The sequence below is a fragment of the Sebastes fasciatus genome, chromosome 5 (genome assembly GCF_043250625.1).
Source record: "Sebastes fasciatus isolate fSebFas1 chromosome 5, fSebFas1.pri, whole genome shotgun sequence".
Taxonomy (NCBI): Eukaryota; Metazoa; Chordata; class Actinopteri; order Perciformes; family Sebastidae; genus Sebastes; species Sebastes fasciatus.
Window position 1 is genome coordinate 19254279 of NC_133799.1, and position 23175 is coordinate 19277453.

Consider the following 23175-nt stretch of genomic DNA (forward strand, 5'->3'; position numbering starts at 1 on the left):
TTCAACATAATACACTATGACTTTTTAAAAATATGTTTTCGACATACAATACTATGACTTTTTAAAAATATTTTTTTTCCATATACTCTGCTATGACTTTTTAAAAATATTTTTTCAAACATACTTTGCTATGACTTTTTTTCCAACATAATATACTATGACTTTCCAAAAATATTTTTTCGACATACTATACTATGACTTTTTAAAAATATTTTGTCGACATACTATACTATGACTTTTTAAAAATATTTCTTCGACATACTATACTATGACTTTTTTTTACATGTTTTAAGGGCACTTGGAACAACATTTCACAGAGAACATTAGTCATCAACTCCGTTCTATCCCTTATAATCACCTAGTTTGACACTCTATCGACTGTACAGTACAACATACTTTATGACTTTTTTCAACATAATTTACAATGACTTTTTAAAAATATTTTTTTTCAACATACTTTGCTATGACTTTTTTCGACATACTATACTATGACTTTAAAAATATTTTTTTTCAACATAATATACTATGACTTTTTTTTTAAATAATTTTTTTCGACATACTATACTGACTTTTTTAACATACTATACTATGACTTTTTTTGACATACTATACTTAACTTTTTAAAAATATTTTTTTTCAACATACTTTGCTATGACTTTTTTTCGACATACTATACAAGCACTTTTTTCGACATACAATACTAAGACTTTTTAAAAATATTTTTTTTCAACATACTTTGCTATGACTTTTTTTGACATACAATAATATGACTTTTTTTCGACACAGTACAATATGTATGTTGAAAAAAAGGTCATAGAGTATGTCGAAAAAAAGTTATAGTATAGAATATCAAAAAAAGTCATTGTATTGTAGTCATGTTAGCTTCCATTGGTTCCAATTCATCCAAATTTTACATTAAACACTTTATTTCACTCTTTCGCCGCACCTGTCCGAGTTGAATGCGCCGAGGTAGCTTTAGCCAGTGCGCACCTGGCGTATACCTGATAGTCATTACGCGAGACGTTCAGGGGAACCTCTGTAAATTGGAGCAACAGAAAATCTTCTTCATTGGATTTGTGCAGACTACACCTCTGCTGTTCTCTACTGATAAACTGGGTTAAATCTAACACAATTAATATTTTCTGTATTTTTTTTTACCATTAATCTCAGCATAAACAAACTATCAAAATGTATGCACGGTCCTGTTTTCTGTTTTGTTTTATTAAATAAATCTCCATTAATATATATATATATATATATATATGACTTCTTCAAAGAACGATCAAAGATCAGAGGCTACAAATGTAATAAATCTGCACTCGATTGCTCTTGCTCAACGACCGGATATGTGTCTCAGGAAAAATTTAAATGTATTGTATTCATTTCTTATTGGCTTTTATTTTATTTATTTATAAAACACATATATATATAATAATAATAATAATAATTATTATTATTATCAATATAATAATGAAAAAAATAAACAAAAAAGAGAAGAAAAAAAACCCCACAAGTGCTCAAACAAGAATTAAGGTACTTGGATATTCATGAAGATATAGGGCTTTTTGAATTTTACAACATTTTATATATTTCAGTATCAGTATTATATAGTTCAGTATCATTTCGTTTAGATATGCAGCAAATATATGAATAGTTTTTTTAAGATATCTGAGATAATGATTGTGAAATTTACTAAAACTGTCGAAATGGCTTTATAGATAAAGCTATTCTAATGACTCAGTCAGCGTTTTAAAAGAAGTGTTTAATATTCAACCATGAAGCCAAATTGGGAAAAATATTTTCGTGTGAATTTACTCTAAACTTCCTAAAGGAAAGTTCCACATAAAGAAGCTGTCAGTGAAAACTCCAGATGTTTGCATCATCAGGCCTGGTGTCTTTTTACCTGATGAACTCTCTTGTGAAGTCTCTCTGACCTCCCATGTTCCCTCTTGACTGCTTTATGACCTCCATGTCAGGAGTTCAAAGCAGGGCCATTATCAGAGCAGCCTGTGAGTCTCTGGACTTACTGCTGCTCCTCTTTAGAGCTGGTTTGGGATTTGAGGAATGGGAAGTGCAGAGTTCCTGGACAGGATGTGGTGGAGTCAGTCACTGCTGCAGCTGTACAGCCCCCCATACTGACACAGAGGCTGGCTGGCTGCTGCACGAGTCCGCATCTGGAGAAGATAGAACGACACATCTGGATAACTCTCCGTCTATCTCCTGGTGACACAAACCCGTTCATAAGTGCGAGTCTAACCCGGGTAAGTGGGCTATAAGTTTGTTACACTTTTACTCGAATTGCATCATTATTCTATAGGTTAAAGTCCCACCCACGTTTTTTTTTATTGTTTTGTCAGAGTTTCTTGTCGCAAAAGTTCTCCATAATCAGCTTGCTTTTCATTTCAAATTCAGCTTATCTAAAACATGTAGCTGCAGTATTACAGCTGCTTTCTTTTGTTCTGTGCAGACAGCCCTGGGGGTTGATGTTAACTTAATAACAGGGTGCTCTAACCCCCAAGTGGTTTTGCATGCCTGGACATGCACTGTATATGGCTGCTGTGACTGCTGCACACAATGCATGCCTATTTCACTATAAACTCAACCGATAGTCACATGCTCTAAAATTGTAATTCTCTGCATTATTAAACACTTTGAGCTGATTTTTTTCTGTGGCCTGCTGGTGGCTCAGTAAACACACATCTTCCTCTCCATACAGATTCAGGTGATGATGACTCAACTCAGGACCCTCCTGTCTGCCCTGCTGCTGGTTTTGTCTGCCTCCGAGCCTCTGAACAGCACTGAGGAACATGAAAATGAAGTCCTGAAACTCACAGAGCTCACCAAGAGCCAGGTCAGTGACCAATTAGGAAACTCCCCCATGCTGTTAAAGAGATTCCAGTGATTCTTATTAGAAATGTCCTCGTTGTGGATGTGATGTGCATGAATTAAACTTGTTGGTTTCTACTGTTTTTAGAATCAGGTGCCTGAAAATGCCATCAGAAACCTCAGTGAAACTACACCGAGCCACACACCTACCACAGGTGAGTTTGTGGCTTTTTGCTGCGTTCTCCTTTGACTTTACCCTTTCAGTTTCTCCTAAAATTGCCTTTTTTTCTTTTACATTAGCAGCTCCCTTGACTACCACATTCTCCCCGAGCCCAAGTCTTGCTCTTCAGTGTCCGGGAAACCAGGTGATGCTGGAGAACAGCACCGACTGCAGCTGTCCAACTGGCCTGGTGAAGGATGGTGACAACTGTACCTGCCCCGTGGGCTTCACTCTGGAGGGGGACGCAGGGTGTAAAGGTGAGAATCAGCGACAGAATCAGCATTTAACTGAAGGTGCTGGAACATCAATAAATCATTACTGCATTCACTTTGTGAAATAAGTGTTATTACTGTACACAAATGAGGTGAGCAGTCTCTACTCTGCATTTTAAAGAAATTCAGCAATAACACACAGTCGAACAAAACACAAAATCAGTGAAACAGATTTCCTTAAAGGTACAGTGTGTAGGGCTTGGCGGCATCTAGTGGTGTGGTTGCAGTTGCAGCCAACTTAGTACCCTCTGCTCACTCCTCCCTTTCCAAGACTGTGGTAATGTGAGCCGCCAAGTGTAAAAACTGTGGTAACGCTGTTCGCGTCGCTCAGAGGTCATCCTTACCATAATAACACTACTTTAGGAGCAACAGAAGTAAGATGGCGGCTGGCGGTACCACGTTAACGCAGTTTCAGAAGCGTGTCAGAGACCTACGGTGGCCTTCAGGTAAAGTAAAAATGCGAAAGTCTCTCTCTAGAGCCAGTGTTTGGTTTGTCCATTCTGGGCTACTGTAGAAACATGGCGGACTCCCTTAAAGAACATATATTGCCAAGAAGTGAAAGTCAGTTGTTCATTCCATTGCAACATCAGCGCCCAGCAGCAAAGCTACGCTTCCGACATTTTGGACTGAAAACGACAACCGGACGGCAGTAAAATGTCCGTCTACAAAGTGCCGTACAAAAGTAAAACTAAATTATTTTCTCTTCTATTGTCCATATTTAATGTCTCTACCAAAATGGCCTGTGTTGAACAATAAAAATATTATAAATATAATAAGCATTTTCAGTCCAAAATGGCAAAAGTGGCGGTTTCGTTTGGAGTTTCATCTCCTTGCTTCTATACTCTTTGACTCTATGAAGAGGACCTGCTCCCTATGTAGATATGAACGGCTTCTAAGCTAATGAAAACATAATGACTCTTAATTTCAGGTGATTATACACTAATGAAAACATAGTTATGATTATTATATTCCATTTCAGCTATACATCCCCCAAAATGCCTCACACTGGTCCTTTAATGTAGCAGGACCAGCCTTTAGAAGAAGGCTACCCCTTGTCTCAATTATAATCTACTCTCTTTACAATAATTATGCATTTGATATTTCAATGCTATACGAAATATTATCCATCAATATACCACATTTAGCAGCTGTTTTATAATTGCATACAGTGATGTCAGTTAGATACAATGCATTACCTTCTCTCTACTCGACAGATGTTGATGAGTGTGAAGGAGAGGGACCAGGACCATGTGGCCTCCATGCCAGCTGCACTAATAACCCCAGCTCTTACTCCTGTAGCTGTCTCCGTGGTTACCTGATGGGTGCTGGAGGGTGCCAAGGTTCGTCAGCATCTGTGTGTGTGTGTGTGTGTGTGTGTGTGTGTGTGCGTGCGTGTGTGTGTGTGTGTGTGTGTGTGTGTGAGAGAGAGAGAAAGGCAGAGAGGATGTACTGTATGTGTGTGAGAGCATGTTGAAAGGAGAGTTGATTATCTGTACCGTTCTAGCCTCATATGTAGTATTGTGATAACGTATGTGTGCCGTATGGGTGTTACAGATATAGACGAGTGTGCTCTGGCTGCGGTGACGGGCCTGCAGGCCTGTCAGGGTAATGCTGAATGCAGAAACACTCCCGGGTCCTTCACCTGCTCGTGCCCTTCGGGATATGTAATGGCTCTAAATGGACAAAGCTGTGTAGGTGAGACAGAAGCATTTTATCTAGCGTGTACACTTAGTGCAGTGGTTCCCAACCTGGGGTTCGGGCTCCCCTTAGGAGGGCGCCAAAGATCACAGGGGGTGCACCAGGATTTGTCTGCTCCGAGGTTGTGAAAATTAGATTTATGTATAACTATTAACTAAAATCATAATTACACACTTACTGGATAATTTCTACAAAAGTCTGTATATAAAACTATTTAAAAAGATGTATACGTTTGTTACTTAATAGGCCACATTCTGTTTAAACCCAATATTTGTGAACATTTGCAGATCAGGCTACACTAATATTATTGATATTATACTATTTGTAGACTTAGATTCAAGTAGTGGCTGCATAGGATTGTTTCTGACTCGTGTAATCCAAATATTTCCAATAACTCCAGAGCGTTTTAAAGTCCAAAATGTCCAAACATGTTTATATCTAACAAAATATTCTGCATCAATCCATATCTGTTGCTGTTGTGTGTGTTAGTTTCAAAAACAACATTTTCACTGTGGACAAAAACCTATTTGCCCTCCTGCTTGCCGCACACAAATGGAGGCATGCACCTGTATTAACATGGCAGTTTAGCAGCAATTTAACAGCAACAATAATTACATTTATTTAACCACAATAACAATTTCGGCTCTAACACTATAACAGTAAATTAATTGAGTTGTTAAAAATGTATCTGCATTTGCTTGGCAACTATATCAAGACGTCATCAATTTACTTATGTTGACGAAAATGATGACATATATACATTAAAGAAAGTTGATTTAATACATTGAATCACCTTATTCAAAATGAGGATTTGTAATTTTTTGAAGGGTGATGAAGTCAAGGAAAACAGGTTGGGAACCTCTGACATAGAGCACCTGCACTGAGGTAGCAGTGACGGGTAAAATGTCTTTCCCAAGGCTCTTTGACAGGATGTCTGGGTGTTGTTATACCTCTGTAATTTTCAAATGCAAACCTGTCAAGTGAAAGCTTTCTATTTATAGCTCTTGGTTTCTCTCCTCTGTAGATGTGGATGAGTGCAGCTTCGAGGAGCAGTGTCGCCGCGAGCTGGGAAACGTGTGCGTGAACACTCCCGGCAGCTTTGTGTGCCAGTGCCAGCCGGGCTTCAGAGCAGAGGCCCCAGCATGTGTTGGTAAGTCTGGCGTTACGCTTCACCGCAGCAGGATGAGACTGGTGTCCAGATTTGATCTGGTGTTGTTGTGGGTTTCTCATATTTCTCTCGAGCTGCCCCAGACTTAATAACTTCTGCTGACAGGAAGTAAAACTTTACAGGAATAGAGATCTTTAATCTGCTGCTTTGCTGCTCGCCTGCGTCGTTACTCTTTGTTTTTGTTTCCTTTCTCTGCTCTTTCACCTTTCCCTTAATGATTAATTTCCTCTCTCGTCTTCTAAAATCTTCCCATTCGCTTTCTTTTTTTTTTCTGCCTTGTGCTTTCTCTGTGACTCTTCTGTACTTCTGGTCTCAGGTCCTGTGTGTCCAGACTACACCGTGTGTCAAGGTATGATGTGCTTTCCATGCTTAACACATGATGCTTGCTTTTTAAGTTCATAAGTAACATCATAAATCACAAGCAAAGTTTGGATGTTTGGAAAAGCTCATATTTATAAGAGTTTCTTATATCTTCTTATTTTTTTACCATATTTTAATGCTATTTCCACAATTACAATTTCTTTAAAGAAATGTGCTTTTCCCCCCTTTCCTTTAGTGTGTTATATAGTTTTTTGTTCAGGTTCAGATGACTTTATTTGTACCCATAGTTAGATCTGGTTTGCAGTAAATAACAAAGGTATCCATCGTGATACACACATTTTTACAAACACAGACAATAGACAAACATGTTAAAAAAATACTCAAAACTCCACTTAAAACTACTAAAATACAATGAATAAATAAATAAGCATGTGTTCCTTCTAAAGCATCCGTACAGTGTTGTTACAACTTGTTCATCTGAGTGATGGCTGCTGGATCTAAATCTATTTTTATACCGCTTTGTTCTACACCTTGGGACACTTAACCTCCATCCATAAGGAAGAAGCTGAAATTCACGGTGCAAAAGGTTTGGAAGTCATCATTTAAAATGAAGCCGGTTATCCGCTGGTGTACAGGGACCCTGGGTGAAGCTGTGACTCACCAATCAGCCTTGTGCATGTAAAAGATCTGCAAAGTCAAAAAGCCTAAAGTCCACGTCAAAGAGACTTACTCTCCTCCACAGAAACACTGCTCCTGAACGGCCTGAAACGCCTTGCTTGAAGTCCCGCCTTTTCTTCTGTAACGTGGTGATGTCACCAAGTAACACATTTGCATAATACCTGCCTAGCGGCTAAAACATTAAAGCATGTAAACATGTTCTTGTAGAAACCTAAAATACAAGTATGCACCTGAAAATGAGCATAATAGGTCCTCTTTAAAAACTGCTATGGGAAAGTAATGGATGTGGTGTTGAACAAAAGGGAATATTGTCTTATATTAATACAACAGCTCCCCATAGTGTTGCAGGGTCAACATTTTACTTATGCCTAATAAAGACTTGATTGGAGTTTGATGACATGAAAATCATTTAGTAACTCCAGGGTGCATTGCACAGACAACAGTTTCTTTTTACTCATCAATAAAATGTTTTATTGCAAATGTCAGAGCAGCAAGTGAATGAAAAAGTCATAAACTGTACGTAGCATTGTCTTTGTCTGTCCTTTGTCTCTGTCCCAGATGTGGATGAATGTACGGAGAGTCCTGCGGTGTGTGACGGTCAGGGTGTGTGTGAGAACACGCTTGGGAGCTACAAGTGTGTTTGTCGACCAGGTTACCGGGGAAACGGCACACACTGCGAAGGTAAGCAATTAGTGCTGACGTCCCTCGATGGAAAACTGACGGGGTCAGTTTCCTTGTGTGCGCGTGTTTTAATGCTCGCTGTTATGCCTTCCATTAAAATGATCCAGAGCGGCAGAATAATAATTATTGAATGGAAATGAACTGAGTTTAGGATCTTTTTTTTGTTTTGTTTTTCTGTGTGTGCGCTCTCTTTCCAGATGAGAATGAGTGTGCATCTGGTCATCACGGGTGTGACACCAACGCTCGTTGTGGCAACATCATCGGCTCTTATTTCTGCCAGTGCTACCAGGGCTTCAACGGAGACGGACACTCTTGTTTTGGTGGGTAAGCAGCAGTGTTCGTTGTGTTTTCATCCATCCATACATTAGTGGTGTTAAGTGATACTTGTGTCATGCAAACAATTACTTACTTGCCTGTGCCAGCAGCACTTGGGCACACAACATTCAGCAGACAGCAGTCCCTCAGGATTGTCCTTGTTTACAGACATTGATGAGTGTGCTCTGAACAACGGCCACTGTCAACACAACTGCTCCAACAAACCAGGAGGGTACAGCTGCCAGTGTGACTCCGGCTACCTGCTGGACCAGGATGGACTCAACTGCACAGGTAAAGCACAGGTCAGGTAAAACACAGGTCAGGAATTCACACCAACTTTTATGCAATGAAGAGAATCATTCAACATTTTGAGAAATACGCGTATTAGCTTTCTTGCCATGAGTTCGATGAGAAGATCTATACCTCTCTTGCTAAATATGTAGCTATGAAGACTGGACTCGGGGAAATGTTACATTCTAAAGCACAAATAAACACGACCATAACTCTGCACCACCCTGCAGGAAGGTGCCAAGTTGCCGGATTTTTAATAAATGCAGCCGAAGAGCAGGCTTCATCCTGTCCGCTGTGGCTCAGCGCTGCTCTCGGTCAAGGGGGGGGACACTGTCTGAATCACATGCACATAAGAATACACAACCCGTTCTCATCTGTGAAATACGGCCGCTTTGTATCTGACAGAGCTAAAGGGGGACTTGTGCCTCAGAATTAGACACCAAGGGGCGTGTCAAAGCGACAGCATTTGATGACCTGAACGGGCTGCACACCCTGCACGCTGTTATTGGCTGGGGCACAAACGCTCTTTGCTGACGCCAAGAAGCGTCCAGAGTAAAGCAAAATAACATGAAAAGAGAAAATACAGGCAGAGAGCAGGGTCTCTGCAGATACAGACACCACCACACACTTCTAGTGGGTCATAAGAGACAATTGAGAGGGATTTTTTTTCTTGCATATTATACCTTTAACTGGTCTTCTGCTGCAAAACCCCACTCGCCCGGCCCTCCAAACTCGTTGAAACAAGTGGTAAAATGAATTGCAAATAGTGTTTGACTAAAGTCTGAATGAGCCGTGTTGAGCCATTAGAGAAGAGTTAACTAAATGTCTCTGATCCCCCAGATGTGGACGAGTGTTTGGCGCTGCATGGGACCTGCGAGCACATTTGCGTCAACACTCGGGGATCTTTCCAGTGCTCCTGCAGGCCCGGCTACCAGCTGCACATTGATGGCCGCACCTGTGTGGGTCAGTGTCGCCCACCGACACTCTTTCACTTCTCACTGTTTACCTACTCATTTTAGTCATTCAAACAGGCTCATTTACCAACGTGCAGAAGAGACAAACACCGCCATGAATATGTTATCTCACGTTCTCAGTTGGTGTGTGTCTGTTTGTGTGCGTGCCCAGACGTAAGTGGATGTCCTAGGGGCACATTTAGGAGGATTAGTGAGATGAGAATGCCAGACTCAGTTAGGAATCTGTTGCACAGCAGACATAAGGGTGTCCAAAAAAGGATGTTTACCTTGTGTCTCTGTATGTGTGTCTCTGTGTTTGTGTGTGCTCAGACATTGATGAATGTAAACTCCAGAGTGGCGGCTGCTCTCACACCTGCACCAACTCTCCAGGAGGACACAGTTGCCACTGCCCTCCTCCTCTGCTGCTCGACACAGACAACCTCACCTGCAGCAGTACGGTTCTCATTACACTGTTGACAGCTCATTATTTCCAGTTAAAAAAAATGAATTGCACCTATTTAAAGTTTGAAAACTTTTTAAAAAGTGAGTCAAACTGCTTTTCTTAATACTAACATTTTTGTTTTCCATGATCTCACTGCAGCCCAGGCAGATATCATAGTTTAAAAAAAAATAAATGGTCCACATACAGCACTTTAGTATATATACTGAATACTAGAATATATACTGCATATTTTTAAAATCTTTTATTCTTTAGGACTGCTACAACAGTCCCTGGGTATGATTTCTTTTACGGCCTCTCTTATTATCAGATAATATTAAACAGTAGTTGTTTAAAAAGGCTACAAACAATAGCTTTAACTAAGTATTTATAGCGACTGCATGTTTCTAAGAGGAAGAATTTTGTTTGATGATTTATCTTTTTGATATGGTCTGTTATTTTTAAAACTTGCCCAATAATTTGACAATTCAGTTCAATTAGGGCTTCAGCTAGTTATTCATTTAATTATCATTTAATTTGCAGATTAACTCTCGATCAATCGTCTTGTCTATGAAATGTCAGAAAATTAAGAAAAATGCCCATCATGATTTCCGAAGCCCATTGTGACGTCTTCAAATGTCTTGTTGTGTCCATCCAACAGTCCAAAACATTAAATAAACTCTATATAACAAAAAAAAACAGCAGCAAATTTCACAATTTAGAAACTTTTTGGCATTTTTCTCTTGATTAAAAGATTAATTGATTTTTTAAATCTATCGACGAATCAATTCTTTCAGCTCTGCCGAAAACACTGCTATAATCTGTAAATAGTCAATGTTAAAATAATTTATTTTTCACCTGAACAGATGTCACATCCTGCAAGCTGAGGAATGGTGGTTGCACCCACATATGTACCGTGCGGGCTGAGGGTCAGGTCCGGTGTAGCTGTCGAGCAGGCTGGATGTTGGACGAGGACCAGAGGAGCTGTGTGGGTGAGATTGGATTTTCTGTCCTCTTCATTGCCACCTCCACTGTTGAGTTTTGATGACCCTGAACGGTTCAGCTGTGGCCACATTTTCTTGGATGATAAGCTTGTGTGCACACAGCCAAGCTCCCCTGGCCACTCAGCCCTAAAGGAAATAAACTGACTGTACACTACAGATTGTTTTGTAGTTCTGAAATGTCCGCCCGTTTAACTGTCACACTGTCTTTTGTCATAAGATGTGAACGAGTGCGGGGACTTCACCAACGGAGGTTGTGAGCAGCTTTGTGTGAACCATCCTGCTGGGTTTAACTGCACCTGCAGGGACGGGTATGAAGTGCGAACAGATGACCTCACCAAGTGCCAGCGTGAGTCGAAACATCTAATAAGTCGATTGTGATTAATCTTGAAACAGTATTAGCAAAAGGAACCGCTTTATTCTGCTGTTTCTAAACAGTTAAAAATATCAAATTATGCTTATTAACTTCTCTGTCTTTCCAGCTGTGTGTAACCCTCACTGTCAGAACTACGGAGTGTGTGTCGCCCCAAACAGCTGTGACTGTCCTCCAGGCTACCCTGGACTCGGCTGCTCAGGTACAAACATTCACTGTCAGTCGATTAAAATATTTAATCGGGATTAATCGCAAATTAATTGGAAATTTTTTATCTGTTCAAAATGTACCTTCAAATGAGATTTGTCAATTATTTAATAGTCTTATCAACATGGGAGTGGACAAATATGCTCAGATCATAACATGGCAAACTGCAGCCCAACAGGCAACAACAGCTGTCAATGTGTCAGTGTGCTGACTTGACTATGACTTGCCCCAAACTGCATGTGATTATCATAAAGTGGGCATGTCTGTAAAGGGGAGAGTCGTGGGTACCCATAGAACCCATTTGCATTCACATATCTTGAGGTCAGAGGTCAAGGGACCCCTTTGAAAATGGCCATGCCAGCTTTTCCTCGCCAAAATTTAATGTATGTTTTGAGCGCTATTTAGCCTCCTTTGCGACAAGCAAGTATGTCATGGTTGGTACCAATGGATTCCTTAGGTTTTCCTAATTTCATACGTTTCGTATCTTCACTCTAGCTTCAAAACTGAGCTGGCTACAGCCTAAAAATTGCAAGTTGCTTTAAAGAAATTAGTGCCGTTAACACGTTATTATCGTGTTAACTTTGACAGCCCTAATATGTAATTGTAATACATTATTTTCACAGTTATTTGCTGTTGTTGTGAGAAATGGACCGATGTTGATTATTGTTGTATTTCAGCCATCTGCTCCCCACCCTGTGCCCATGGAGGTACCTGTATGCGCTGGAACAAGTGTCTGTGTCGTCCTGGCTGGTCCGGAGCAGGCTGCCACACAGGTACATCACCTCTTAACAAAGACTGCCCCACTTCTGTACAAGCAGGAACTGCAGGGACGCTGTCTATAAACACAGGGGGATAGAAGTTATACTGAGTAAGCAAAGCAGGAAAACAAACACTGTTGCATAAGCAGTTACGTCATTGTTTCTCTCTCTCTCTCAGCGGTGTGTGAGCTGCCCTGTGCTAATGGCGGTCGCTGTGTGGGGCCCGGGACCTGCCAGTGTCCCTCCGACTACACCGGCCCCCAGTGCCTCTTGCGTGAGTAACAAAACCACCAACACATCTGGCATCAGTTACACCAGGCATGCAAGTACTTCCATGCTTGTTAGCAGCACCGCCTGGTAAAATATGTGTGTTATGTTCCCAATTTACCACCGGGGAACAATAAAGTATTTCTGATTCTAATCTGAGATCATGATGGAAAAACTAAAAAAGCAGCGGGTAATCTAAAAATCGTCATGTTTAGATTACACATTATACCTATACGCCATCTATAAGTGTCATTTTCCAACATAAATCTACCTCAATCTTTACGTGTGTGTGTATTTTGCAGCCTTGTGCACGCCTGCCTGCCAAAACGGGGGAAGATGTGTGGATGTCAACAAATGCACATGTGTTGGTGGATGGCAAGGAGCTCGTTGCCAGATAGGTGACATTTCACTCACAATCTGTTTCTATCCAGTGTTTTATAGTTAAAATATTAGTCAGCGTCATGGTTATAAAAGTTTGCATTTTCAATTATTTTTTTATTTTTAGTTTTGACTATTCGATTTCATTTTAGTTTAGTTAGTTTTCTGAGTGTGTTTACTAGTTTTAATTTTGGTTTCAGTTTTTCAGAAAGGTTAAGTTTTTATACACTCACCGGCCACTTTATTAGGCACACCTGTTCAATTGCTTGTTAACACAAATAGCTAATCAGCCAATCACATGGCAGTAACTCAATGCATTTAGGCATCTAGACGTGGTGAAGACGACATGCTGAAGTTCAAACTGAGCATCAGAATGGGGAAGAAAGGGGATTTAAGTGACTTTGAATGTGGCATGGTTGTTGGTGCCAGACGGGCTGGTCTGAGTATTTAAAAAACTGCTGATCTACTGGGATTTTCACGCACATCCATCTCTAGGGTTTACAGAAAATGGTCCGAAAAAGAGAAAATATCCAGTGAGCGGCAGTTGTGTGGACGAAAATGCCTTGTTGATGTCAGAGGTCAGAGGAGAATGGGCAGAGTGGTTCGAGATGATAGAAAGGCAACAGTAACTCAAATAGCCACTCGTTACAACCAAGGTATGCAGAATACCATCTCTGAACGCACAACACGTTGAACCTTGAAGCAGATGGGCTACAGCAGCAGAAGACCACCCGGTACTAGCACTGGCCACTTTATTAGGTACACCTTGTACCTAATAAAGTGGCCGGTGAGTGTATATATTAAGTTTAGTTTACAGTAGTTTTAGTTGTTGTTGTTTTTTTAGGTCCAGGTACAGTATATAATGTCTCATAAGTATGTAGCTACATATACATACAAAATACATGGTTGAAACTGTGCAAGAATGGCCATAATGTTTAATGTTAAATCTTCGTGCTACTTTAGTGAAGCAACTGAGCATAGTGCCATCATCTTGTCCGTTCAATTTCTGTGGTTCAGTGTCCAGAATGTTCAAATTCATGTTTTTTTCAGTAGTGATATATTATAGCTAAAAATGTAAAACTGAAATGAATTTACGTTCATTTTTATTTTATTTTTATTAGTGTTTTACCCAGGCTATATCATTTCAGTTTACTGTTAGTTTTTCTTAAAGGATTAAATTTTTTCCCCTGCTTATTTTAGTTTTAGTTTACTATAATAACCCTGTACAGTATACATTTTACATACAGGACCAGTCATGTTTAACCGGTGTTTCAATATAGTAAAACCTATAAAGCAATATTATTATCAATAACAAATCATCGTCAAAGTAAAAAGCATGAGAAGTGTTCCCTTCTTGTGCAAATGTATGTAGAACATAATGAATAAGTAAGACCGTATGGCTTCTAATGGCTTTTACTTTGAGTAGTACACACTTTAGTTTAATTTGCTTCCATCAGGACGCAGGTTTTAACTCCCTCGAGGAGCCACTAACTGAAGTACGAGACTCCATTATTCCATCAGCTGGTGGGCTTTTTAAACAAAATGAGATTTGGGTTGTTACCAGCTGTTGATGCAGCTGCAGAATTTTCCCTGGTTTCTGGCTCTTTCTTCACTTCGCTGCTTTCTGTAGATTTCTTTGGATAACAATGATAACAGTGATGTAAAAAAAAAATCATATTTTTGTGACTTTTTTTCCGGGCTGTCAAAGTTACCGCGAAAACGCGAATTCGTTTTAACGCAACTTGTAATTATTAATGAACCTCTTTAAATTTCAACAGGGCGCCGTTGAGCCGGCCGCTATTTGATCTTTTCGAATTTTAAAGCTAGAGTGAAGTTACTGTCATCACATAAAAATAGAAAATCTAAGGAATCCATTGGTACCAACTATGTCATACTAGCTTGTCATGAAGGAGGCGAAATTACTCTCCAAACTAGCACTAAAGTTTGGTGAGAAAAAACTTGCATGTTGATCTTCAAAGGGTTCCGTTGACCTCTGACCTCCAGATATGTGAATGAAAATGGCTATTATTATTCTTATATTATACTGATTACCAATTTTCCCTTCTACAAGAACAGTAAGAGATGCTCTGTGAATTTCTACCATAAACTTTACTGTATGTTGGCTTTTCTGTCTCCCTCAGAGCCTGTTCAGTGTCACAAACCTTGTAAGAACGGTGGAGTGTGTGTGGGCCTCAACAGGTGCCGCTGCGCCAAAAGATTTACTGGAAGTCTCTGTGAAACGGGTTAGTCTCTGTGTGTGTATGTGTGTGCGTTAAAAAGACCTTTCTTTACCTTCACTTTGCATTAAGACTCTTGCTGTGTGGTGTGTCTGCAGCGGTGACCACCCCCTGCGTGCCGCCCTGCCAACACGGGGCCACATGCAGTCCTCACAACACCTGTACATGTCCAGAGGGCACCGCAGGCCTGCGCTGTGAGAAACTGTAAGTATGAACAACACCAACTACAATAAGAGTCATAAAAAAACCCCACCTGTGTTTCTTTAACCTGTCGTTTGTCTACTGCTCATTACTGGTCTGCTTTTTCAGTGAAAGTTTCTTTTACTCGAGCATATTATATCAACAGTGAACAACTATTTAAAGACCTATTATGTGATCTACAACTTTCATTATATGCAACAACATTAATACAGATCTGGCACTCTTTACAGGGCCTGAATTTTCCTGAGAAGTTCAACTAGTCTCAATATTTCTGCTGCATTGCATTGTGTTGACCGTGCCGCTATGCAAACATGCATGATCCCCCATTCAGATTAATAGTTACATTTAATGACAGCATACAATTAAGCGGCTGATATAACTTTATTTTGCTAAGTTTTCACAATAGTGGAAAAAGACCAAAGAACCTACATAAATACCTGGTGTCAAGATAAGTATCATAAATATGAAATGCCCATGTTAGGGCTTTCTCCTTTGTTAATTTCTTCCAAAGTGTTGAGCAGATGATGAGCTGTGTGTAGGTTTGGGAATGTCATGTGACTCAAGTTATTATCATTATTACTCATTCTCATGGATGTGTGTTCATGTTTGTGTGTCCTAGGACGTGCCCTGTGGTCACAACGGTGGTCAGTATGGCTCGAGCCGTACGAAAGGCGTTTAGGGAGAGTTACGTTGACCGCTGTGGACCCCTGGGAGTTCAGCTATGCACTAAATACAGGTTACCTGTTTTCTTATTACATCCTCTACATCTGGATTTAGCAGTTCATGAAGTTGTTATTTGTTTCAAGTAGCAGAAGGTTGGAGTTTTGAGTTGACTCAGGTAATGCTAGCGTCCACATTATTCATAACCTTATTGATTAGCTTATTTTGGTAACCTACATGTACATCACTGCTTTTTGTTAACGGCTGAGTGGGCGTTTCCATTTTAAAAACAAAATGAAGAAAATGCAGATGGACCCGCCCTTTAAGTTAGATCAGAGTGTAATAATAATATATGCTTTGTGGTTGCGTTTCCAGGATAAACCAGGCACGTGTGTACCTGCAGGCCTACCGGGTGGGCTACAAGATCCAGTGTCCAGAGAGGAAGGGCAGATGAGTGATGTGGTATAAATGTCATGAGGAAACCCAACAGAGAACATTTTGGGCAACACACAACAACTGAAATGAGACGAGCTGTAAACTGTAAAATGAAACAGAGTTAGTTAGAGGGTGTCGTGGCGTCTCTGAGGGCGAGCCTCTATGTTGAAATAAAAAGGGGAGATAATGACTGTATCATAAAGGCTGTTTATTTGATCTGTGACGTACTGTATGTTGACAGTTATCTTGAAATCACTTCTGTACACAATCATGTTTACATTTCATGAAATATTCCTCAGTATATAAAATGTGCAATGGTTTGATTATTTGTCATGTTTGTATATGGCAGCTGATAGTTATTAAACATTACTCCGTGTTTACCTTTTTACAAATTGGTGTCAACATTTTTTACAGCACACAAACACGTTTTGGAGGTTGATATCTTCGATTTTAAACTAGAATTACTGTGTGAATGACAGGACAGGGCTGTCATCTCACTGAACAATTCATAGTAGCAGTTCTTGTCCACTTTTATTGGTTGCAGTTTGAATTGAACTGCATTGTGTGACTGTATGTCACATTATCGCTGTGTAGTACTGATATCTGCTGTCCAGCACGTTCAGGTTGATGACCTTGTTTGCTTTCCTGTAAAACTTGAATGTATACGCAGGTAAAAGGTCTCTATGTGACATACTTTGGTTCAGGAGCTCCAGATGTTGGCAAAGATGTCCTCCTTCAGGCTTTTACAGATGTTTGTATTCACAGCACTATGACTGTTGAAGTGAAAAACACTGTTATAGACCATATGTACACACAGATCTATCAGCCCAATCTTCCCCGTATCTCTGACAATACAGTAACACTTCCATCTTTTTGTCTTGTTACCTTGAAGCTCCACTTTAGCTCACCGTTTATCACTCTTCACGTGAAGTGGCACAGATTTCATAGGGGTTGGGTGAAAGGATGAGACCAAAATGGGGCTTCATCACAGCCTCCACACCCGGAGGCATGGAGAAGGTGAAGCGCTGCATGAAGGAGGTGAAGAGGAGGAAGAGCTCCATCCTGGCCAGGTTCCTCCCGAGACACACCCGCTTACCTGCAGCAAAATCACACAACAACAAGTCATCAGACAAATGCCAGTACATAAATTAAACAGTTGAGTTTTATACTATTTAAACTACGGTAGAGCGCAATGGGGGTGTTTATGAACTTAACACAAAATACTTAACTAAATGAAACATTTCTACCTAATACTAAAAAGAACATATTTGAAACCTAAAATAAAACCTAAATAACTGTGTTCTCAAGTATTTTGTTTTCTTAATAATACATTTCTTAGAAGGATTCCAGTGTATTGAAGTCAATCAATGATCGCATAAACTTCAATTAAAATTCTCTGTCCTGTAATCTGTTTCCATGACATTCAAAATGTTGTGAAATTGTACTTGCCTGCAGAGAATGGGATAAAAGCAGCTCGCTTCACAAACTTGCCCTCCTCGTTCAGAAAGTGTCCTGGATTAAAGGTGTCGGGCGTCTCCCACTCATTCTTGTCGAAATGCACCGAGGTCAGATTGGGGATTACTGTAACTCCCTGGTGATTGGAATCATAATAATTCATAAAGGTGCATCATGGTCGTGTATGTGATGAAGAAAATTGCATACGAGAGCTGACCTTTGGGATTGTGTAGCCTCCCAGCTGGATGTCCCTGTTGGTAACATGAGGCACGCTGAGAGGAACTATGTTGCCCATCCTCTGGATCTCGTGGATGACAGCGTCAGTGTAGGGCAGGCTTGCACGATCTTCCATGGACGGCTGTCTGGACCGTCCAATCACTCTGTCTATCTCAGCCTGGACCTTTTCTGTGCAACAGGTTAGCAGAGGAGAGAACAATAAATTAGTCTCTGAGACTTAATAAGTGTAATTCAGATTTCTGCCAATCAAACTTCTTCTAATGGCTTCTCGTCCACATCTGTGAGCTCCTACCCTGAATGTCGGCGTACTTTGCCATGTAGAGCAAAGCCCAGCGCAGGGTGATGGATGTGGTCTCAGTGCCAGCCCCAAACAGATCATACGAACACATTGCCAGATTGTCCTCATGAAAACCAGCATCTGCTTCATCGTCCTTCTTGTCCTGATGCTGAACACATTTTGTTTCTGAGAGTTAAGGTTTATAATTTACAAGCCAAACTGTAAAGTTCGTTATTATAGCGCCTCCCGTTGGCCAAATTGCACCACATTCAAAACTGCACTCCCATTGGTCCTGAGCAATACACCCACCAAGTGTGAAGTAGATCGGATGAGCGGATCTTGATATATGAAGGACACACAGAAAGACAGAGATTCCTCGCTTTTTAGTTAGATTTGTTGATATGATTTCAAATTATAAACCATTAAAGTCTGTATTTAAACTCTTAAGCTACAAGCAGGATATACTACAAACCTTTTTTCTCTTGTGAGAAAGCTTTCATAATGAGAAAACACAGTGATTACTTAGAGCATCTATAAACTGGTGAGACATCTGTTGGTATTCTGATGCGTTTTCATACTCAAATGGTTAGTCAAGCACTATGGACTGAGTCATAAAAGTAATGCTACTTCCATTTGAGTGATATTAAAGCAAACTAACAGTACTTTTATTCTTTCTCTTCCCTCAGGAATATTAGCAACACCTTAACAAATTGGGGCTGCAATTCGGGCTGTACCCGATTATTCAACTTTTTGGTTATTTGTTCGGGATTACAAACTTGCATACAACACACCAAACCGTTTGGAATCAAATGCTTCTTATTCAATAACAAATACAAATGCAAACAACAATACTGTAGAATAACAGAATCTTTAAAAATGAATGCCTTTAATTAAACCAAAAGACACACGTTGCAACGCTATGCTATGCATTTCAGCCGAGAATGGAGTAATGTCTTCCCGAGTGATGTCATGGAGACTTTGAATATTCCTTGTTGACTACTACTGAAGCTCCGGAGCCCAAAAAATTGCTATTTGGGACAGCCCTAGCTGCAGCATCAACATCCAAAATCCAAATATGTTCAGTTTACTATCACGTAAGACAAAGAAAAGTAGCAAATGTATAAATTGAGAAGCTGGGAGTGAGGAACGTTTGCTTGAAAAATGACTTTGAACAATGAATTGATTATTAAAATAGTTGCGGTTTTATTTGCCTATCCACCCACCTTCTGAATCTCATTCAGGTAACAGTCGATGAAGTCCCTGGGCTCAGAGGGGTTCCAGTCTTCCTTGTGCTTATTGATTTCTGTTTTTATCAAGTCCATTATTTCACCATAAATCTTTTGAAGAGTGCGGTGTGGCCCCGGCAGACGCCTCATCAGAACAGGAAATGCGTTGTACAGCTGTCAATATCAATGAGAAGACCGTAAATCAGACTAAGAGCACTTTATTTCAAAGAGCAAATACTTAGCAACAACTTAATAAAAAAGAGCATTCAGAATGAATTGCACAAGAACAGTACAAAGCAGGCCATGAAGCCTTCATTAATAGCTTTGAAATGCAGTACCTGTGCCCAAATGGAGGCTTCAAGCTGGGCCCCTTTGTCAAACAACTTCATCAATTTCAGAAACTTCTCATCACCGTACTCAAAGCGATGACCAAAAACCAGGGAGCTGATGATGTTGGAGGTGGCGTTGTTCATCATTAAATGTGGACTGAAGGGTTTGCCTGGACAGTTGAGCACGTTAAGAAGAGGTAAGAAGCACCAAGTATTTGACTTAAGATTACAGACACTTCGTGCATTAGGTTCTTTACCTTTATGATCAGCGACTTCTTTGGACAAATAAATAAATTCATCCAGTATTGAAGATTCAAGGGATTTCTTGCCAACGCCAAAGTATTTGAGAGTAAAGAGGGCAAATCGTCTCTGCTGTTTCCACATATGTCCATTAGCAAAAAGAATACCTGATGAGAAAAACTTAATTCAGATTAAGATTCAACTCAGAAAAAACAGATTGTGATATAAATGAGTACACCGGGTATGAAACAGTCTGTATGTAGAAGTGGGAAAACTCAGTGAATATAACAAAGCTCTACAGGAATACTTAATGAACTACACCTGTCATACACATCATATTTACACTTGAATATGGTGCTGGCCTAAACTCTGATTCAATACTAGTAGAGCTGCAACGATTAATCGATTAGCTGTCAACTATCACATTTATTGGCAACTATTTTTAATATCAATTAATCGGTTTGAGTAATTTTTTAATAAAAAAAAAAGGTAAATTCTTTTATTCCAGCTTCTTAAATGTGAATATTTTATGGTTTGGTCAACTGAATATCTTTGAGTCGTAGATAAAACAAGACATTTGAGGGCGTCATCTTGAACTTTGGGAAACACTGATAGACATTTTTCACCATTTCTGACATTTTATAGATTAAACAACTAATCAATTAGTCGAGAAAATAATCAACAGATTAATCGACAGTGAAAATAATCATTATTTGCAGCCCTAAATACTAGAACATCAAATTCATAATGTCAGTGATCACAACAGTGAAAGCAACACGGACTATCTCAGGGAACTGAAATGCATCTGAATCATAAAAATGAAAATGTTTGAATAACTCTATGCTTCATCCAGCATGAGTAGAAACTATCTATGAACTGCTGCTGCCACCCAGTGATGGAGAAGGTAATCTTTATGGTTATAAATAAGTCTTTACCCAGATTGGGGAGCACATCAGTGTGGAGTGGAAGTTCTGGTCGGTCATCCAGGAGGCCTCCTTTGGTGAGACCCTCTTGCAGTGTGCCGAGTCCATTCAGCACCACCGTCCACGAGGGACCCATTTTCAGGCTGTACACGTTCCCGTACTTCTCTGCTAACTGGCAAAAGGACAACACGAGTGAGTGACACGAAAAAGCAAATATGCAAATGTTTTTTTTCTCAAGAAACTCATTGCATATTTTCTAGTGTTGTCGAAGTATTTATTTTTCAGCAACAATTATTTGAAAACTGTTGATCTCAAAGCTGAGGAGGCCGCTAACACCAATCGAACTTTGACCATGTGTGGATTGTTGTGGTCTCCTTCACATTACCACTCACAACTATACGGTCTCATGTGTATTAAATTGTATCTAACAAAATGATTTTGGTGTGACTGTATCCTGTGTTCTCACAACCTCTGTCCTATTCGGATTATTAAACAAAGCAGCAATACTGTGATATAAAGAAAGTCCATTACAAGTAAAAGTAAAGTATTAAGTAAATGTATTATTAGCAAAATGTACATAAGGTGTCAAATGTAAAAGTACTCATAATGCAGAAATTGCCACCTGTTAGTGTTATAGCGGTATATATCATATTATATGATTATTATTACTGGTGCATTATCTGTAAATATAATTTTACTGTTGTAGTTGGTCAAGGTGGAGCTAATTTTAACAATTTTAGATACTGTTGGGTAGTTTAATCTAATAAAATCATCATAAAGTATGTTGAGGAGAGTGGCCCTATGTCAAAATCTAGTGTTAGGAGCTTTATTATTTGAGTGTATATTGTGCGTATTCCTAAATAAATTAGAGTACTGGTACTGGAATTAGTGGGAATTTGGAGGCAACAGGATTACATATTGCACAGAGGATGGTGTGTATATATATATTTATATATATGATTGCTCTGCACACCTGTACCGGTATGAGGCAACGGTACGCATTTAGTCGATCTATTATCTGTACTCTGACCCCATGGTGACACATGCTGAGTGACAGCCCCCTCATTTACATAATGACGCAGAAAATGCATAAAACAATGTAAAAAAAAATTTAAGTAATGTAATGCAGTTTGGTAAAATAAATAAGGGGTGAAATGCAAAGGAAAATCATGCAGGAATAAATAAATGCATAAATACATACATTTAAAAATAAATATAAAATACATTTTTAAAAAATGAAATTAAAAATAAATTAAAAAATAAATAAATAAATGCAATAAATTCAGAAATTAATAAAAAGTAAATATCTAAATAAATAAAAGGGAAAAAATAAACAGAAGAGTAAATAAATAAGGGAATAAATAAAAAAAAATAAGCAAATTAAAACAGAAATGTCAATTTATGTCCATTTATCATTTAATTAATTTTAATATTATATTTGCTAGATTTATTGACATATTTATTCATCGAGTCTTTTATTTATTCATTCATTCATTTGGTTTTTTTTTTGGCAGGTTTCGGGTTCCATACCCTATAGGTCAATGACTTTTAGGTTATTTTCCCCTCTGATCTGAAGATGAATGGATGCATTATCTCAGTGGTCCTACCTTAGTCATGTCTCCGTGGACGTTGTTGAAGTCCAGAGAGAACATGTTGCCCACTAGAGGAAGAGGTCGAGGTCCTGGAGGAAAGCTGCTGGGTCGACGGCTCCTCAGATACTCTTCAGTCACCAGGAGCACCAGGGTGAAGAAGAGCAGACTGCGGCCGTCCAGACACAACCACACTGAGAACACAGACACACCAGAGAGTCGGTCCATCGTCACAACCTGCTGCCTCTGGATACACTTCGAAATCTGCAATGATCCTAATTCTGGTTTAGTATTATCTTCAGAGCTTATCACAGAGACACGCACACCTGCACAGGTGTCTTCCTCTCTGCATAACTTGAGTTCACCTCTTCTCTAAACCCCGCCTACAGGGTTTATCTCTGGGCTGTGATTGGCTGTTTCCTGGCAGGAAAGGATGTCGTCACTGGAACACTCCTATCTACAAAATAAAAAAATGTCAAGAACAGTTTAAAGTTTTTCTTAAAAAAAAAAGATGACATCT

The 23175-nt window shown here is 39.5% G+C and overlaps 2 protein-coding genes and 1 long non-coding RNA gene across 7 annotated transcripts in view; 1 reads left to right on the plus strand and 2 right to left on the minus strand.

Annotated features, from left to right (window-relative positions):
- The window catches only part of LOC141767867 (uncharacterized), an 11893-nt gene extending 2136 nt beyond the window's left edge, over positions 1 to 9757 (minus strand). Inside the window, exons 1-3 of the long non-coding RNA XR_012593954.1 lie at positions 8274 to 9757; positions 4515 to 4670; positions 1904 to 3278 (exon numbers count right to left, since the gene is read on the minus strand). This is a non-coding gene — a long non-coding RNA (uncharacterized LOC141767867). The remainder of the gene's footprint in view (positions 1 to 1903; positions 3279 to 4514; positions 4671 to 8273) is intronic.
- LOC141767853 (uncharacterized) lies at positions 2142 to 16929 on the plus strand. 2 transcript variants are annotated; one of them, XM_074635535.1, is made up of 22 exons: positions 2142 to 2261; positions 2717 to 2851; positions 2975 to 3041; positions 3127 to 3303; positions 4533 to 4658; positions 4873 to 5013; positions 6041 to 6166; positions 7742 to 7864; positions 8062 to 8184; positions 8348 to 8470; positions 9311 to 9433; positions 9754 to 9876; positions 10729 to 10854; positions 11084 to 11212; positions 11346 to 11438; positions 12121 to 12216; positions 12380 to 12475; positions 12771 to 12866; positions 14988 to 15089; positions 15182 to 15287; positions 15904 to 16020; positions 16320 to 16929. In XM_074635535.1, the coding sequence occupies exons 2-22, from the start codon at positions 2726 to 2728 to the stop codon at positions 16396 to 16398; spliced, it is 2418 nt and encodes an 805-aa protein (XP_074491636.1). In that variant the 5' UTR covers positions 2142 to 2261; positions 2717 to 2725; the 3' UTR covers positions 16399 to 16929. The 2 variants fall into 2 exon arrangements, with proteins under 2 accessions (XP_074491636.1, XP_074491637.1); XM_074635536.1 differs by having other exon boundaries at positions 3130 to 3303.
- LOC141767858 (cytochrome P450 2J4-like) lies at positions 16567 to 23025 on the minus strand. Of its 4 annotated transcripts, none has more exons than XM_074635542.1 (10): positions 22674 to 23025; positions 21079 to 21238; positions 20161 to 20310; positions 19913 to 20073; positions 19572 to 19748; positions 18364 to 18517; positions 18052 to 18239; positions 17829 to 17970; positions 17265 to 17475; positions 16567 to 17152 (listed from the first exon to the last, which is right to left on the minus strand). In XM_074635542.1, exons 1-9 carry the CDS (start codon positions 22881 to 22883, stop codon positions 17294 to 17296), a joined length of 1524 nt encoding a protein of 507 aa, XP_074491643.1. In that variant the 5' UTR covers positions 22884 to 23025; the 3' UTR covers positions 16567 to 17152; positions 17265 to 17293. The 4 variants fall into 4 exon arrangements, with proteins under 4 accessions (XP_074491643.1, XP_074491642.1, XP_074491646.1 ...); XM_074635541.1 differs by having other exon boundaries at positions 17288 to 17475; positions 22674 to 23024; XM_074635545.1 differs by having other exon boundaries at positions 17288 to 17475; positions 20161 to 20323; positions 22674 to 22815.
- Between the last annotated feature and the right edge of the window lie 150 nt (positions 23026 to 23175).